The sequence below is a fragment of the Ovis aries genome, chromosome 15 (assembly GCF_016772045.2).
Source record: "Ovis aries strain OAR_USU_Benz2616 breed Rambouillet chromosome 15, ARS-UI_Ramb_v3.0, whole genome shotgun sequence".
Taxonomy (NCBI): domain Eukaryota; kingdom Metazoa; phylum Chordata; class Mammalia; order Artiodactyla; family Bovidae; genus Ovis; species Ovis aries.
Window position 1 is genome coordinate 5,029,692 of NC_056068.1, and position 17,384 is coordinate 5,047,075.

At 38.7% G+C, this 17,384-nt stretch overlaps 1 protein-coding gene across 2 annotated transcripts in view; it reads right to left on the reverse strand.

Moving 5' to 3' along the window:
- DYNC2H1 (dynein cytoplasmic 2 heavy chain 1) overlaps positions 1-17,384 on the reverse strand; it is a 388,746-nt gene that overhangs the window by 256,615 nt on the left and 114,747 nt on the right. For both annotated transcript variants that reach the window (XM_060399635.1, XM_004015967.6), the window contains exons 49-53: positions 14,442-14,690; positions 13,868-13,976; positions 10,874-10,987; positions 6,800-6,942; positions 550-634 (exon numbers count right to left, since the gene is read on the reverse strand). In XM_060399635.1, the coding sequence (XP_060255618.1) occupies positions 550-634; positions 6,800-6,942; positions 10,874-10,987; positions 13,868-13,976; positions 14,442-14,690 (700 nt within the window). The remainder of the gene's footprint in view (positions 1-549; positions 635-6,799; positions 6,943-10,873; positions 10,988-13,867; positions 13,977-14,441; positions 14,691-17,384) is intronic.

Genomic DNA, 17,384 nt, shown 5'->3' on the forward strand with positions numbered 1-17,384 from the left:
TACATGACCAAATACATTCTCTCTCTCTTGTTGTCTCAACCTATTCCCCTTTGTATTCTCTACCCCAGTGAACAAAATCAACTAATAAATTTTTCCAAGCAGAACCCTGAGAAATATTCTTGCATCCTTCTTCTTCCTCGCATACAGCAGCCATTATATAACCAAATCCTCTTTAGATTACCTCCTGATACCACCCAAGTCCATTCCTTCCTCTTGGATTAGAAGGCAATAGCCTTCTACACTGGAGAAGGAAATGGCAACCCATATACTGGTCTATAGAATCCCTGTTTCTCTGTATACCAATCTATTTCTAATATCTGAAAAAACAGGTGGATGCAGAGACTTTTCTTTCTAAAACAAGACTCTCGTTACCTCTCTAACAAAAACCTGTCAATTATCCCAAATCACTTAGAAGTCAGAATCCAAATTCCTTCCGTAACATGACATGGAAGGCTCTTCATTACTGACCCTGCTTACCTTATGACATTAGAAAACGGCAATTATTTCATCAATAAAAGCCTGGTAAAATCAATTTCATTAAAATACTACCTGATTTCTTTTTCTTTTCTTCTTTTCTTTTTTTGTCACTATATCTTTCTTCACCACCCATTTCACTGAGCAACATTTCAGGTATCTAAAACAAGAAGAGCATTTCTTTAAACTTCAATTCAGTATGAAAAATGTTTAAGTAAATCCAGTATCAGATGTAAAAAAACACTTAACGTAACACATAAAAAGTATCAGTTGGACTTTTCTTCTAGGATTCCTTCCAGACTAAGGAAAAAAAACAGTATATCAGTCTTCGGAAAACATTTCCTAGTTGATGCTTTGACACATATATCAACCATTGACTGGAAATTAATAGCACACAGGAAAAGCTTCAATATCTCACTTGAAAAATGATTAGATTTATGAAATGAAGAAACTAACAATTTGATTGAATTAGAAAATAATCACAGATACCATTTAAAAATCACAAAGTAATAAAATCAAATGTTTTATTTGGTATCAAACTAATAAAATGCCTTCATGACATAAAGGAACAGGAAGGATTCTTAGATTTCTTAAATGAGAAATAAGGAAAAATAAATAAAAGTAACTTCATAATTGATATCAACATAATTGATAATGCTAAAAACTATTGTCTAGTCATAGCAAGGTTTTTGCCATTATCCCTTAGGACAGAGTATTTTCGGATAGCTTGATTGTGCTAATCATTTCACAACATAAAATTAACAAAAACAACATGATGTACACCTTAAACACATACAATTTTTATGTGTCAATTACACCTCAATAAAGCTGGGAGGGGTGGGAAAGAATCTATCCCTAAATAATATCCCACGTTAGGAAAGTTTTCTTGCCTGTTTTCAACCACATTCCACTTTGCTTCCACTCTACCTCCCAGGAGATCTAAACAGCACTTTGGAATTGAATGAGTATATTAACACTATTCATTCTTACTAATATCTTGACCTCTCAATTCCTTGAATTCTTCTCCTTCTATTATCTATCACCTTTTTCCCAGCCACTCTCCCCTACCATGTCAAATGGTCACATCCTAATACCTTGTCATTAACAATAACTGCAATCATTTCATAATCTCACTTGTAAACATCCTCCTCTTTTACCATTACATTCCCGTCTAACCAGCTCATTCCTTTTGTATGTTAATCAATGTAATTGGAATGCAGAAAAAGAAATATAGTAATTTTTATGTTAGCAATACTAGACTTTTGAGTTAACGAATTTTCTCTTTTGTTATAGATCACTGTACTCCTCTTTCTTTGTTATAAATCACTGTGTCCTTGCTATGTAAAAATGTAACTTTATCACTATCTTAGACTAAATAGATCTTAAGGGGAAACAAGTTTTCTGATCAATTAACCTTTATCAATAGAAAGAAAGGTGAGGCCATAAAATGTTAATCGGTTTCCAGACCAGAAGATATTGTAAAACAAATGTAAGACCTTTGTAAGAACAAAGATATGCTGAGAACACTGTCTTTAGATAAGGGTCGGAGCAGCTGACCCTACTTACTCTGTTTCTTACATTTATCTCTATGTATAACTGAAAGTATAAAAGTGGACCTGGAAAATAAAGAAATGGACCAGTTCCTGGAAAGACTTGTTTCCCCCGTGTGGTCTTTGCTCGTTCTCTTCTTTTCTGGCTGAATTCCCATCTGGAGCGTGGAGGCTCGCCAAGCCTACTAATTTTGCCGGGACTTCTAAGATCTCACCAGGGAGGCCTTTGTGTCTCCTCTCCTTCAGGAGAACGGGAAGACGCCTGGGGCCTACATAGGTGGTGCAAACTCCTTGTCTTGGAGTTTTATTGGTTTTCCACGTAAACCAAGTTATTCAGCCTCTTTTCTCCACTTATTTTCCTACTACACTATTCTTTCCTAATCTCTCTTTATATTTCTAATTAAATAGTTCTTTCCTAGGACGCCGACGCTGTCCCCTCTTCAAGCTACCCTGGATCCACCGGGGGTGGAGCCCGGCACATGACTACTGGAAAAATCATAGCTTTGACTAGACAGGCCTTTGTTGGCAAAGTAATGGCTTTTTAATATGCTGTCTAGGTTGGTCATAGGTTTTCTTCCAAGGAGCAAGTGTCTTTTAATTTCATGGCTAGAGTCACCACCTGCAGTGATTTTGAAGCCCAAAAAATAAAGTCTCTCACGGTTTCCATTGTTTCCCCAACTATTTGCCATGAACTTAGCTTTTCGAATGTTGAGTTTTAAGCCAGGTTTTTCACTCTCCTTTCACCTTCATCCAGAGAAGGCAATGGCAACCCACTCCAGTACTCTTGCCTGGAAAATCCCATGGATGGAGGAGCCTGGTAGGCTGCAGTCCATGGTGTCACAAAGTTGGAGACAACTGAGCGACTTCACTTTCACTTTTCACTTTCATGCATTGGAGAAGGAAATGGCAACCCACCCCAGTGTTCTTGCCTGGAGAATCCCAGGGGACGGGGGAGCCTGGTAGGCTGCAGTCCATGGGGTCACAAAGTCGGAGACAACTGAGCGACTTCACTTTCACTTTTCACTTTCATGCATTGGAGAAGGAAATGGCAACCCACCCTAGTGTTCTTGCCTGGAGAATCCCGGGGGAGCCTGGTAGGCTGCCGTCTATGGGGTCGCACAGAGTCAGACACGACTGAAGCAACTTAGCAGCAGCAGCAGTAGCAGTTCACTTTCATCAAGAGGCTCTTTAGTTCCTCTTCACTTTCTGCCATCAGGGTGGTGCCATCTGCATATCTGAGGTCATTAATATTTCTCCCAGCAATCTTGATTCCAGCTTGTGCTTCATCCAGCCTGGTATTTTGCATAATGTACTCTGCATATAAGTTAAATAAGCAGGGTGACAGTATACCGCCTTGATGTATTCCTTTCCCTATTTGGAACCAGTCTGTTGTTCCATGTCCAGTTGTAACTTTTGCTTCCTGACTTGCATACAGATTTCTCAGGAGGGAAGTCAGGTGGTCTGGTAATCCCATCTCTTGAAGAATTTTCCACAGCTTGTTGTGATCTACACAGTCAAAGGCTTTGGCATAATCAGTAAAAAGAAGTAGATGTTTTTCTGGAACTCTCCTGCTTTTTTGATGATACAGCAGATGTTGGCAATTTGATCTCTGGTTCCTCTGCCTTTTCTAAATCCAGCTGGTACATCTGGAAGTTCACGGTTCACGTACTGTTGAAGCCTCACCTGGGGAATTTTGAGCATTTCTTTGCTAGCACGTGAGATGAGTGCAATTGTGTGGTAGTTTGAACATTCTTTGGCACACACTCAAGCAGCAAAGCAAAGCCCCAATCTTGCTTAAATGCAAGTCACCACTATTGCAGGTCTGTAGCCCTGAGTGCACATGTGACTGGAGAAAAAGCACACAACTATACTGAATGGCCTCAGCTGAACTTTACCATCACTAGCCTCATGTGAACCCGTAATGCTATCTAGCTATTACTGTCATACTCCACTCTCCTAAGCCTTTCACTCCTTCCTTCTTCCAAAACTATTTTGCACATCCTCTTACATCTCTTCAAGATTCCAAAATCTCTTTCCTCAACTTTTCTCTCAAGTGATTAATCTTAGTTCTGATTTCACCTGGAAAACAGAAACAACCAGAAGTGTCTAAAACTTCCCAATGCTACTCCTGCCCACCTGCGTGGACCCAGACCCCTGTACTCTGCTTCCTTTCCTGTTGCTACAGATGACACTTCCGTTCTCCAAGCAAAGTGAAGTGAGAGTCGCTCCGTTGTGTCCGACTCTTTGCGACCCCATGGACTATACAGTCCGTGGAATTCTCCAGGCCAGAATACTGGAGTAGGTAGCCTTTCCCTTCTCCAGGAGATCTTCCCAACCCAGGGATCAACCCAGGTCTCCTGCATTGCAGGCAAATTCTTTACCAGCTGAGCCACAGGGAAGCCCAAGCAAAGGCTTGTCCTCAATCCTTCCATGTGTGTAGTAGACCCATATGGTGTCTAGACCCAAGGACATTGCTCTACCAATTCGCCCCTTTCATATAAAATACATGTTTTGTTTCCTTTCTTGCATTCCCAATGGCATATGAGCATGCTCCAGTTTAGCCCATCTTACAAAAATTTTTTTAAAGAAAAAAAAACTATTTTATTCCCACTTCCTGCAGTTACTGATCCATTTTATCTTCCACTTTATAACAAAATTCTTCAAAAGAGGTGACTATATTCACTCTCCACTCTTCTCATTCTTCCCAAAACACATTTCAATACAGTATTTTTTTCCACTACTAACTGAAACTGCTTCATTAAAGTCACTAAGGGACACAAGTTGCTAAACCCAATGCTCAGTTTCCAGCCTTCATGGGCTTCCATGTGTCACAGCTCATCCTTCCTTGCTCCTTCAGAATGCTGTTTTCACTTGGTTTCCAGGCTTCACTTGTACTCACAACTCCTGTTTCCTATTTCCCTAGCGGTTCCTTCTCAGTATCCTTTGCTGGTTCCTGTTCATCTCAGCCTTTTAATGCCGAAAGTGCCCCAGGGGTCAGCCTTTGGATCTCTTCCCTTTCTGCCAACATTCACTCCTTCAGTAGTATTTGTTCTCAAAGCTTTATATGCCACTTAAACTCTGATAATTCCCATAATTTTGCCTGTATGCCTGACCTTTTCCCCTGAACTTTTCAATCTTCCAATTCAGATGTCCGACACACCTCTTATTTAATAGATCTAAAGCTGAAAGCTTCATCTTCTCTTCTCAAAATCTTCCTCTCATAGTCTCCCTTCAACTGACAGGTATTCCAGTCTTTCCAGGAGCTCAAGCCAACAGACTGGCAGGTATCATCAACTCCTCACTTCCCCTAATAACTTATTACAATCTGTCAGCAAACCCTATCATTTCTACTGCAAAACATACCAGTATCTACCAGTTCTCACCACCTCTACCACTATACCCTGAGAGCAAGTCATCCTTGTCTTTCACCAAGATTACTGCAATAGCTTTATAACTGCTTCCTCCTGGTCTTCTACGGTCTATTTTCAAACAGAAGCCAGTGTAATCCCATAAAACATCAGAACAGTTTTGCTCACAAGCCTCCAAGGAGTCCCTTACTGGTTTCCAGAAAAGCTGAAATCCTTATAATAGCATCCAAAGCCCCACCCTAACTGTTCTCTTAATCCCCCAACCTCATCTGCAACTACTCTCCACCTTGATCACTCTGTTACAAATGAACTGGCCCTCAAATCACCAGCCCTGCTCTCATTTCAGATTCTTCCTGTAGAAAGCTTTCCCTCCAAATATCCCCCAAAAGAATGTAAACTCCATGAGGGCAGGGACTTATGTCTCTCTTTTCTCTGCTATATCCCCAGTATATAAAAGAGTGACACATATTAAGCATCCAATAATTACTGCTTCTTAATGAATACTTCTTGTTTATGTAGCCTCTTCAGACTGGAATAACTTTCCTCTATCTACTTACTGAAATCTATTTAAAGGATCATCTCAACTGTAAAATGTTGTCTATTATCTCAAATTGCGCTCCTTTCTCTGAATCATGATAGGCAATAGTTTGCACATCTACTATACAAAAATAAATCAGTGATTGGAAATATGAGCATCATTCAAAGAGACAATATTGAAAATTATTATTTATTCAAATTAAGCAATGTAAAAGGCTTCCAGTCGAGATGGTTTCTGAGTTCACACTTTACATTCATACTCTTCCAAACACATACCATAACAATGAAAGAATTTTTTCTTAAGGTACCTAAATTTTAATTGAAACAACTGCTAAAATTATTGCTGTGATATTTTAATCATAAGCTAGTCTATAACAGACCAAGTAATGAAATTTATAAAATTTTTTAAATATAATAAATATCTCTGTGGTCCTTAATTAAGAACATAATCTTACACCTAACATTTTGTAGTCAACTAATCTGTCAAGTATAAGAGTATGAAGAAAAGACATTTATTTTCAAATATATGAGAGATGCTCAGTGCCACAATTAAGGATTATAGTAAACACCAAGGGGAAGTTGTGACAATTAGTAACCTTAAAAAGAAAGTGAAACTGAAGTCGCTCAACCGTGTCTGACTCTTTGTGACCCCACGGACTATAGGCCACCAGGCTCCTCCATCCATGGGATTTTCCAGGCAAGAATACTGGAGTGGGTTGCCATTCCCTTCTCCAGAGATCTTCCCAACCCAGGGACTGAACCCAGGTCTCCCGCATTGTAGCAGACGCTTTACCATCTAAGCCACCAGGGAAGTCCTTGGTGTCTTAAAAACAAAAGGTGCTTATTTTTTATTTCCATATTTAAACTTACTTTCTTCATACTGCTATCTGACCAAGCCTCCATCCACAACACCTGGCACTTCTTATGCAAAGCAGGATTGCTCTCACAGTTTATTATGAAGTTTAAATTTGAGGAATCCATTATCAAAACAATATGCAAGTTTTGTTGCACTCCTAAAAAAATAAGATAAATATAGTCATGGAATATTACAATAACAGTATTTGAAGAAATCCATATATGGTCCGGTTTTATGAAATTAAAATTTTCTGAAATTGGATGGCAGAAGCTCTTTAACAAAAGAGCAATCTATGTAACAGAATTATACTCTAAGTGAAAAATCTGCCTGCAATGCAGGAAACAAGAGATGCATGTTTGATCCACCTCTTGGGAAGATACCCTAGAGAAGGAAACAGCAACCCATTCCACTATTCTCACCTGAAAAACCCCATGGACAGAAAAGCGCAGAGGGCTATAGTCCAAAGGGTCACAAAGTCGAACACAACGGAATGGACGAACATGCCTGCAATGCACATGATGTGCTGTTTGTGCAAGCTGAGATAAAATGTCCCAAAAAGATGCGCTACTGCTGTTCCTTCTCACATGTCATACCAGATTCTATTAAGTGATATTTTTCTTTTTAGGATTTTTGTTTCAATGTTCAGAAGCAAAACTGATCCCTGGATTGTTTTAGGAGAAATATTTTTCCTTGTTTCAATGTCAATATCATTTTCCCTTCATAAAAATGAATTTAGAAACTCTCCTTTATTTTCTATGTTCTGAAGTAGTTTTAGAATAGCATTGAGATGATCTCTTTCTTCAAGGTGTGGTAGAAATCCCCTCTAAACTTAAAACAGAGAGAAGGGAAGGTAGCTCTTTAACAACTTTCTTTGTTCCATCAATAATAAATGTTCTTGCAGAAAAATAAAGATGATCACTGTAATAGCAGTGCCTGGGTGGTATCACTATTGCCTTATTTTTTGCTTATCAATTTTAGATATCCACTGTGTCCACGAAACTGCTTCTATAATATGTTTCTTTAGTTTCAAACAAACTACAGAATGTGAAGTGAAGTGAAAGTCACTCAGTCGTGTCCAACTCCTTACAACCCCACGGACTATACAGTTCAGTCCAGTTCAGTCGCTCAGTCGTGTATGACTCTTTGCGACCCCATGAATCGAGCACGACAGGCCTCGCTGTCCATCACCAACTCCTGGAATTCACTCAGATTCACGTCCATCGAGTCCATGATGTCATCCAGCCATCTCATCCTGGGTCGTCCCCTTCTCCTCCTGCCCCAATCTCTCCCAGCATCAGTCTTTTCCAAGGAGTCAACACTTCGCATGAGGTGGCCAAAGTACTGGAGCTTCAGCTTTAACATCATTCCTTCCAAAGAAATCCCAGGGCTGATCTCCTTCAGAAAGGACTGGTTGGATCTCCTTGCATTCCAAGGGACCCTCAAGAGTCTTCTCCAACACCACAGTTCAAAAGCAACATGTATACTATCATGTGAATTGAATCGCCAGTCTATGTCTGACGCAGGATGCAGCATGCTTGGGGCTGGTGCATGGGGATGACCCAGAAAGATGTTATGGGGAGGGAGGTGGGAGGGGGTTCATGTTTGGGAATGCATGTAAGAATTAAAGATTTTGAAATTTAAAAAATAAAAAAAAAATATGTAAGATGGAAAAAAAAAAAAAAAAGCATCAATTCTTCTGCGCTCAGCCTTCTTCACAGTCCAACTCTCACATCCATATATGACCACTGGGAAAACCAAAGCCTTGACTAGAAGGACCTTAGTTGGCAAAGTAATGTCTCTGCTTTTGAATATACTATCTAGGTTGGTCATAACTTTCTTCCAAGGAGTAAGCGTCTTTTAATTTCATGGCTGCAGTCACCATCTGCAGTGATTTTGGAACCCAAAAAAAAATAAAGTCTGACACTGTTTCTATTGTTTCCCCATCTATTTCCCATGAAGTGATGGGACCAGATGCCATGATCTTTATTTTCTGAATGTTGAACTTTAAGCCAACTTCTTCACTCTCCTCTTTCACTTTCATCAAGAGGCTTTTAGCTCCTCTTCACTTTCTGCCATAAGGGTGGTGTCATCTGCACATCTGAGGTTATTGATATTTCTCCCAGCAATCTTGATTCCAGCTTGTGTTCCTTCCAATCCAGCATTTCTCATGATGTACTCTGCATATAAGTTAAATAAGCAGAGTGACAATATACAGCCTTGACGTCCTCCTTTTCCTATATTGAACCAGTCTGTTGTTCCATGTCCAGTTCTAACTGTTGCTTCCTGACCTGCATACAGATTTCTCAAGAGGCAGGTTAGGTGGTCTGGTATTCCCATCTCTTTCAGAATTTTCCACAGTTTATTGTGATCCACATAGTCAAAGGCTTTGGCATAGTCAAGAAAGCAGAAATAGATGTTTTTCTGGAACTCTCTTGCTTTTTCCATGATCCAGCGGATGTTGGCAATTTGATCTCTGGTTCCTCTGCCTTTTCTAAAACCAGCTTGAACATCAGGGAGTTCACGGTTCGCGTATTGCTGAAGTCTGGCTTGGAGAATTTTGAGCATTATTTTACTAGCGTGTGAGATGAGTGCAATTGTGCGGTAGTTTGAACATTCTTTGGCATTTACTTTGGAATTGGAATGAAAACTGACCTTTTCCAGTCCTGTGGCCACTGCTGAGGTTTCCAAATTTGCTGGCATATTGAATGCAGCACTTTCACAGCATCATCTTCCAGGATTTGAAATAGCTCAACTGGAATGCCATCACCTCCGCTAGCTTTGTTCGCAGTGAGGCTTTCTAAGGCCCACTTGACTTCACATTCCAGGATGTCTGGCTCTAGATTAGTGATCACATCATCATGATTATCTGGGTCGTGAAGATCTTTTTTGTACAGTTCTTCCATGTATTCTTGCCACCTCTTCTTAATATCTTCTTCTTCTGTTAGGTCCAGACCATTTCTGTCCTTTATTGAGCCCATCTTTGCATGAAATGTTCCATTGGTATCTCTAATTTTCCTTAAAGAGATCCATGGAATTCTCCAGGCCAGAACACTGGAGCTGGTAGCCTTTCCCTTCTCCAGGAGATCTTCCCAACTCAGGGATGGAACCCAGGTCTCCCGCATTCCAGGCGGATTATTTACCAGCTGAGACACAAGGGAAGCCAATAGCACTGAACCAACGTTAATTTCGCTGCCAGACAAATGTACTGTAGCTGTTACAGTAGGATGCTAACATGAGGGGAAGCTGGGTGAAGGCTACACAGGGACTCCCCCGACCATCTTTGCAACTTTTCTATAAATCTAGAAGTTTTCTTTAAAAAAAAAAAGATTAAGAAGAGGTGACATGGAGCAGAAAGCTGAGAGCAGTGAGGGGCCTGGGCTGATGGAATGAATATATGTTCTGTATTATGTGAGTCTAGGATGGGAAGGGGGAAGGCCACCCCTCCCGCACACCAGGACTCAATAATAAGGGCTTAGCTGATCACTCGCCTTCTGATGTGGCTTCCTGGGAAAGAGGAAGGACTCATGTGGTTGGTTTCCCTGGCAACCAGCCTCCACCCCTAGATGCTGGCCACAAGTCATCTCATTAACAAAAGTCATCTCATCAACAGAATGTGAAGTCGCTCAGTTGTATCCGACTCTGTGACCCCATGGACGGTAGCCTACGAGGCTCCTCTGTCCATGGAATTTTCCAAGCAATAGTACTGGAGTGAACTGCCATTTGGCACAATCTAAATAATTCACTAACTCTCTAAGATAGGTACTAAGTTTACCACATGGAAACAAAAGCAGCAAAGTAAATATCCCAAAAGACATTACCATACTTTCGTCCTTACCTTTTCCTAAAATTTTACTTAACATGCTTTTATTATAGGTTAGTGGCTATTTTCTAAAGTTCTTTAAAAAGGAAAAAAATATAAATTACTTAGTGGCTATTTTCTAAAGTTCTTTAAAAAGGAAAAAAATATAAATTACCAAATGGACCCTAAATTTAAGATACCTTTGCAATCTAAAGAGAAAATAAGGTAGATTCAATGGCATCTATTTCACACGAAGCACAGTTAAATTAATAAGTTCTATGGCACTTACTATATGTGAAGTAATTGAAGACTGGTCCAAAAAATCCATCCTGCGAAGCCTGATCTTTAAGAGGCAAGAGCAAGGGCTCTAATTCTTCGAGAGTGTAGAGTCCAGGAACTTCACCTGCAGAACATTATATTTCTTCTGAGATTTAGCTACATTACACTAAATTCAACACACATTTTACATACACGATGCTTCTTCTATTTTTATATTAAATAATCTGCTGTTATTCAATCTTTGTTTCCAAAACCAGAAAGCCCTATCACCTCTAACCTGTAACCTTCATTCAAAAAAATTCAAACTCTTCCCACTAACCGTTCATCTATCTGCCTTTCCAAGTCCTTCTCTACCCTCTTCCAAGACTCTGTATTCTAACCTCAGTGAACTTTTTTGTGTTCTAAAACTTTAATGAAATATTTCCTCTTCCTGGAATACATCATACCACAGTCTTGCTCTGCCCCAAATCTTCCACTAAAAATACTGTTTAACCCTCAAGACACTACTTTGCCAACTGCCACACCCATGAGCCTTTCCTGAATACCAACATGTTAGGGAAAGTACTCTTTTCTCTTGAATATAATATCCAAACATCACTGTTTGGCATTTATCACATCATTTAATAATAAATGAATTACTTCTGCCCACTTAGATTCTAAATTCCCAGAAGGCAAATATTTAATTATGATCAATGTTAACCTTAGGACATTCCTGGCAAAGAATCTAAACCATAAATACTTGTTAAATAAATGAATAAATTAATGAATGAGCTTGTTACTGGAAATCAGGAGAACTAGTCATGGGGTGCTACTATGCAACAGAATGATGAAAATCAAATAAAGGTGGTAAGACTATAAGGACTTGATAGAGGGCTTGCTCACCACCATAAATCCAGTTATTTAATAAATATGTATTAAATCAATATATCTGTAGTTCACAAGAAACTGTAAGATTAAATGAAAAGTTTTTTCTGCATTCATGAAAAGTCCAACACAGTCTAAATTACTACTTTTCTTTATGCTTATCTCAGAGGTACCAGATCATGACCCAGCCATCAGTCGTGTACATATTCAAACACAAGCACATACATGTAAATATGCTCTGTCTTTCTATAAATTTGAGCCGTACCAAGACACCCTTGTATCCTTAAATTTAATAAAGATAGTTAGTTCTATTTACATACTCTATAGAGAATAAGAATTTTAAATATAGAAAAGAGACCAAAGGGCCGATTAAGTACTTTCTCTGAAAGTATTTTTCACATAAATATTTTTGCCAAAAAAAGTTAGAAAAATTAACAACCAGAATTTAAGCTTATTATTTTTGCTGTTGTATGTTGATAGTAAAGACCAATTTATCATATAATAAGTACTGGGTTAATGCTTATCCGAATGTTTGCTTTCACAAATTAAAACAAAAACCCTGAATATCTGGCCTACTACTTTACATCAGCCAAAAGGAACAAAGTCGCCATCTAGTGACAATTTAAGCAACATGCAGAAATAAGAACTTTAAAAATCAACATGAAGTGAAAGTGAAAGTCGCTCAGTCTTCGTGACCCCTGTACTACCCATGGGATTCCCCAGGCCAGAATACTGGAGTGAGTAGCCTTTCCCTTCTCCAGGGGATTTTCCTGACCCAGGAATCAAACCAGGGTCTCCTGCATTGCAGGCAGATTCTTTACCAACTGAGTTATCTGGGAATCCCTAAAAAAATAGGTTATTTACAAGAGAGGCCTAGTACTTTCACTATAACATTACCTCCACTTTGACAAAAGTTGATCTTCTACTTGTCTAACTAGAGTCTTTCTCATTTGGGCACTAAAGTGTAGACACCTTACTTTAAAAACAAAATGATTTCTTCAACCAAAGCTATTAAATTTTGAAAACAAAAAGACTACTTCATGCAGAGTCTACGTAGCAGGATTAAAAACATGTATTATATAAAACCACAATGGCACAAGAGCATCATGTAAATTTGTCCTCAGTCCCTGGAGTGGAGCAACTAAGAGAGCTGAAACTAGATTTAACAAAGTTTATTTTATACTTAAGTACCAAAACACTCTTGGTCCAAGTTCAAAGCAAAGCTGTGCCATGCTTAGTTGCTCAGTTCTGTCTGACTCTTTGTGACCCCATGGACTGCAGCCTACCAGGCTCCTCTGTCCACGGGGGATTCCAGGCAAGAATACTGGAGTGGGTTGCCATAACCTCCTTCAGGGGATCTTCGAACCCAGGTCTTCCACACTGCAGGCGGATTATCTACCGACTGAGCTACCATGAAAGACCCAAAACAAAGCTATCTCACACTAATTCTACTAACAACGATTATACATTACAAGCAGACTCTAATAACCACCATAAAGTCTGCAGGAAAGGAGAAATATAGGAAACTGCAGGTATTTTCCTCAGGGACTCACCAAAAAGATAAGCTGGCTCCAGAGACAAGAGTATACCACAATTCAAGAAATATGAGATCTAATATATCTGAAATATATCTGCTATTATATAGCCATATTTAAGGCCATATTACAATTATTAAATTATTCCACTAATGATGGACAGTGAGGTTCTAGGATATTTCTTATTTCTTACATATTTCTTTACAGTTCTTTTATTTCTACAAACTAAATTTCTATAATTTAATATAATGTTTATATCAAAGGGTATAGCACATTTTTAAAATAAATACTGGTTGATAACTTTCCTAAAATGTGATATATATTATCTAATAGTCCCACCAAAAGTGTATAAGAAGGCAAATTATTCAGTATATTTACCGATATCAATATTTAATCATCATTTTTATATAATTCCACAATCTCTTGGTTTCATAAAAACAGGATTTCTCAGTTATCCTGCTCTGACCATATTTAATGTTTAACCTTCTATCACTTTAGTAGAAGCTATGCCAAATATTTTCTGAAATATAATTTCATATAAGATAACTTCACTTGAATAATATTTACATTATTTATTTTTCTTTAAATAAAACCCATTCACTTGCCTGAAGACAAAAGGCTATTTATCATCTCCAGAAATGTAGGATGTACAAACTGGTAGTCCTCAAGAAGTAAAACTACCTGCTGGGATTCAATACCGGCAAGATGCAGCACCTGCACAAAGAGAAAGTACATTCTGGAACCCGCTAAATATTTTTTGGCAAATATTGGTAAAAATGTTCATTCTGTAGGTAAACTAAGTTATTTTTATTGACTGATACTTTATTGAGTAATCAAAATATAGTTTGGAAAGTAAATTCAGTTCATAAGCAAATACTACTGGGAGAACATTTAATTGTTTTATAGCTAGAACATTAAAAGCTAGAGGATTATTTTTAAATACACCCACATATGTCTTAAATTCTACTTTCTGTTTATCTTACCAAGCCATATAACATCCCATAATCTGAGGTACTGAGAGCTAAAAACATAATTTTGCAAAATCATGAAGAAAACAATCATAAAAATAAAATAAAGACTATATTGTATATCAGAGACTTAAAGGCCATTAAAGCCTTTTAGAATAATAAATAATTAGGATTTAAAACCAAATAAAGTAAAAGACTGTGAGGCACTTACATGTTTGAGATCGTTCTTGAAATGCTTCAGTTCATATCCCCTGGAAATCTTCGGTGAAAACAGCACTGCTCCATGCATGTGACTGACTAAAGAAGTGATGGTCCGACGACCCACACCGCTGCGTCCTGCTAGCAGAAGTGAACCTCCAGGAACACTCAGCACTCTGTCAATTCTAGACATATATTCCAGGACTTCTTGGAAAAGCAAAATATCTAAATTCTGGTTATCTCGTCCATAATGAATAAGGCCCTTTAAAAAAAAAACCCCAAACAATATTACATAATTAATGTAAGTCTCAATTATATAACAAATTGTTAATGATCTAGATTAAGATATTATATTTTTGGTGCACTCAAGAAAAGAGGTTAAGTAAATATGTGTTGTCTCACACTCTCTTATCTATTCAATAATCCAGCTGCATGGCACTTTCTAGGGAAAAATTTACATGATGTCAAACAAGTGCATGAGTCCACAACAGTCAGTTACTTTTGAATATCTTTAATATAACTAGTAAAAAGCAGTGTAAGATAAGCAGGTTGTATAAAGACTTCAAACTATCCAATTTTTGCCACTTGTTACCGAGGGAATATTTCATGCAAAGATGGGCACAATAAAGGACAGAAACAGTATGGACCTAAGAGAAACAGAAGACATTAAAAAGAGGTAGCAAGAATACAGAGAAGAAACTATACAAAAAAGATCTTCATGACCCAGATAAACACGATGGTGTGATCACTCACCTAGAGCCAGACGTCCTGGAATGTGAAGTCAAGTGGGCCTTAGGAAGCATCACTACGAACAAAGCTAGTGGAGGTGATGGAATTCCAGTTGAGCTATGTCAAATACTAAAAGATGATGCTGTAAAAGTGTTGCACTCAACATGCTAGCAAATTTGGAAAACTCAGCAGTGGCCACAGGAATGGAAAAGGTCAGTTTTCATTCCAATCCCAAAGAAAGGCAATGCCAAAGAATGCTCAAGCTACCGCACAATTGTACTCATCTCACACGCTAATAAAGTAATGCTCAAATTCTCCAAGCCAGGCTTCACCAGTACATGAACTGACAACTTAAATATGTTCAAGATGAATTTAGAAAATGCAGAGCAACCAGTGACCAAACTGCCAACATCCACTGGATCATAGAAAAAGCAAGGGAGTTCCAGAAAAACAACTACTTCTGCTTCACTGAATACACTATAGCCTTTGACTGTGTGGATCACAACAAACTGGAAATTTCTTCAAGACGTTGGTAATACCCGACCTCCTCACCTGCCTCCTAAGAAACCTGTATGCAGGTCAAGAGGCAACAGTTAGAACTGGACATGGAACAACAGACTAGTTCCAAATTGCGAAAGGAGTACATCAAGGCTGTATATTGTCACCCTGCTTATTAAACTTGTATGCAGAGTACATCATGTGAAACGCAGGGCTGGATGAAGCACAAGCTGGAATCAAGATTGCTGGGAGAAATATCAATTACCTCAGATATGAAGATGATACCACCCTAATGGCAGAAAGTGAAGAAGAAGAGCCTCTTGATGGAGGTGAAAGAGGAGAGTGAAAAAGTTGGCTTAAAATTCAACCTTTAAAAAGCTAAGATCATGGCATCTGGTCCCATCATTTCATTGCAAATAGATGGGGAAACAATGGAAACAGTGAGAGACTATTTTCTTGGGCTCCAAATTCACTATAGATGGTGACTGTAGCCATGAAATTAAAAGACACTTGCTCCTTGGAAGAAAAGCTATGACAAACCCAAACAGCATATTAAAAAGCAAAGACATTACTTTGCCAACAAAGACCCATGTAGCCAAAGCTATGGGTTTTCCAGTAGTCACATATGGATGTGTGAGTTGGGCAATAAAGAAAGCTGAGCCCGAGGAATTGATACTTTTCAATTGTGGTATTGGAGAAGACTCTTGAGAGTCCCACTGCAAGGAGATCCAACCAGTTCATCCTAAAGGAGATCAGTCCTGGGTGTTCACTGGAAGGACTGATGCTGAAGCTGAAAATCCAACACTTTCATCACCTAATGTGAAGAGCCGACTTATTAGAAAAGACCCTGATGCTGATCAAAGGCAGGAGGAAAAGGGGACAATAGAGGATGAGATGGTTGGATGGTATCACTGACTCAGTGGACGCGAGTTTGAGTAAGCTCCAGAAGATGGTGAAGCACAGCCTGGCGTGCTGCGGTCCATGGGGATGCAAAGAGTTGGACACGAGTGGGTGACTAAACAACAGAACAAAAGCCATGAAGTCAGTGTGCACAGAGTATAAGACAATTTCCAAACTCTCAAAACACAGTGCCTAAGTGAAAATATTTCGTGAACCCTCATTTTTATGTACTGCTTGGATATAAATCAAAAGCCTATAAAGAGGTAGTATGCCCTGCCAGGAGCCACTGATAGAGGGAAGGGAGAGAGAGAGGACAACTTTCGCACATTTAACAACATCTGCATATTCCCAAACTGCAATACCCACTCCAGTCAAATAAATCAGTTTACCAGACCATGAAAAACTTTTCTTGGTATAAAATCCGTACTAACTTCCATACAAATATTAATCTTTGAAGCAATCATATGCAATACGGTTGCTTCTTATTACAATTAATATCAAAAAAAACCACTCTGTAGGACAGCGCTGTTAAGAGTTTCAGTGAAACAGCAACATCAATATCATTTAGGAGCCCATCAAAAATTTGGATTCTTTTCTGATTTTTTTAAGTTCAGATTAGCACCTACTGAATCAGACTTCCCACGATGGGATCCAGTCATCAATATTTTCTAGTACTCAAAGTGATTCTAATGTTCACTAAAGGCTAAGACCACTGCTCTAGGGTGAGCAGTCAATAGTACATTAACTGCTACTAGCATATTAACAGTGGTATTTCCCAATTAATATTAAGTCTTTTTAATAGTTCCAACCTCAGATACCTTTTCCCAGC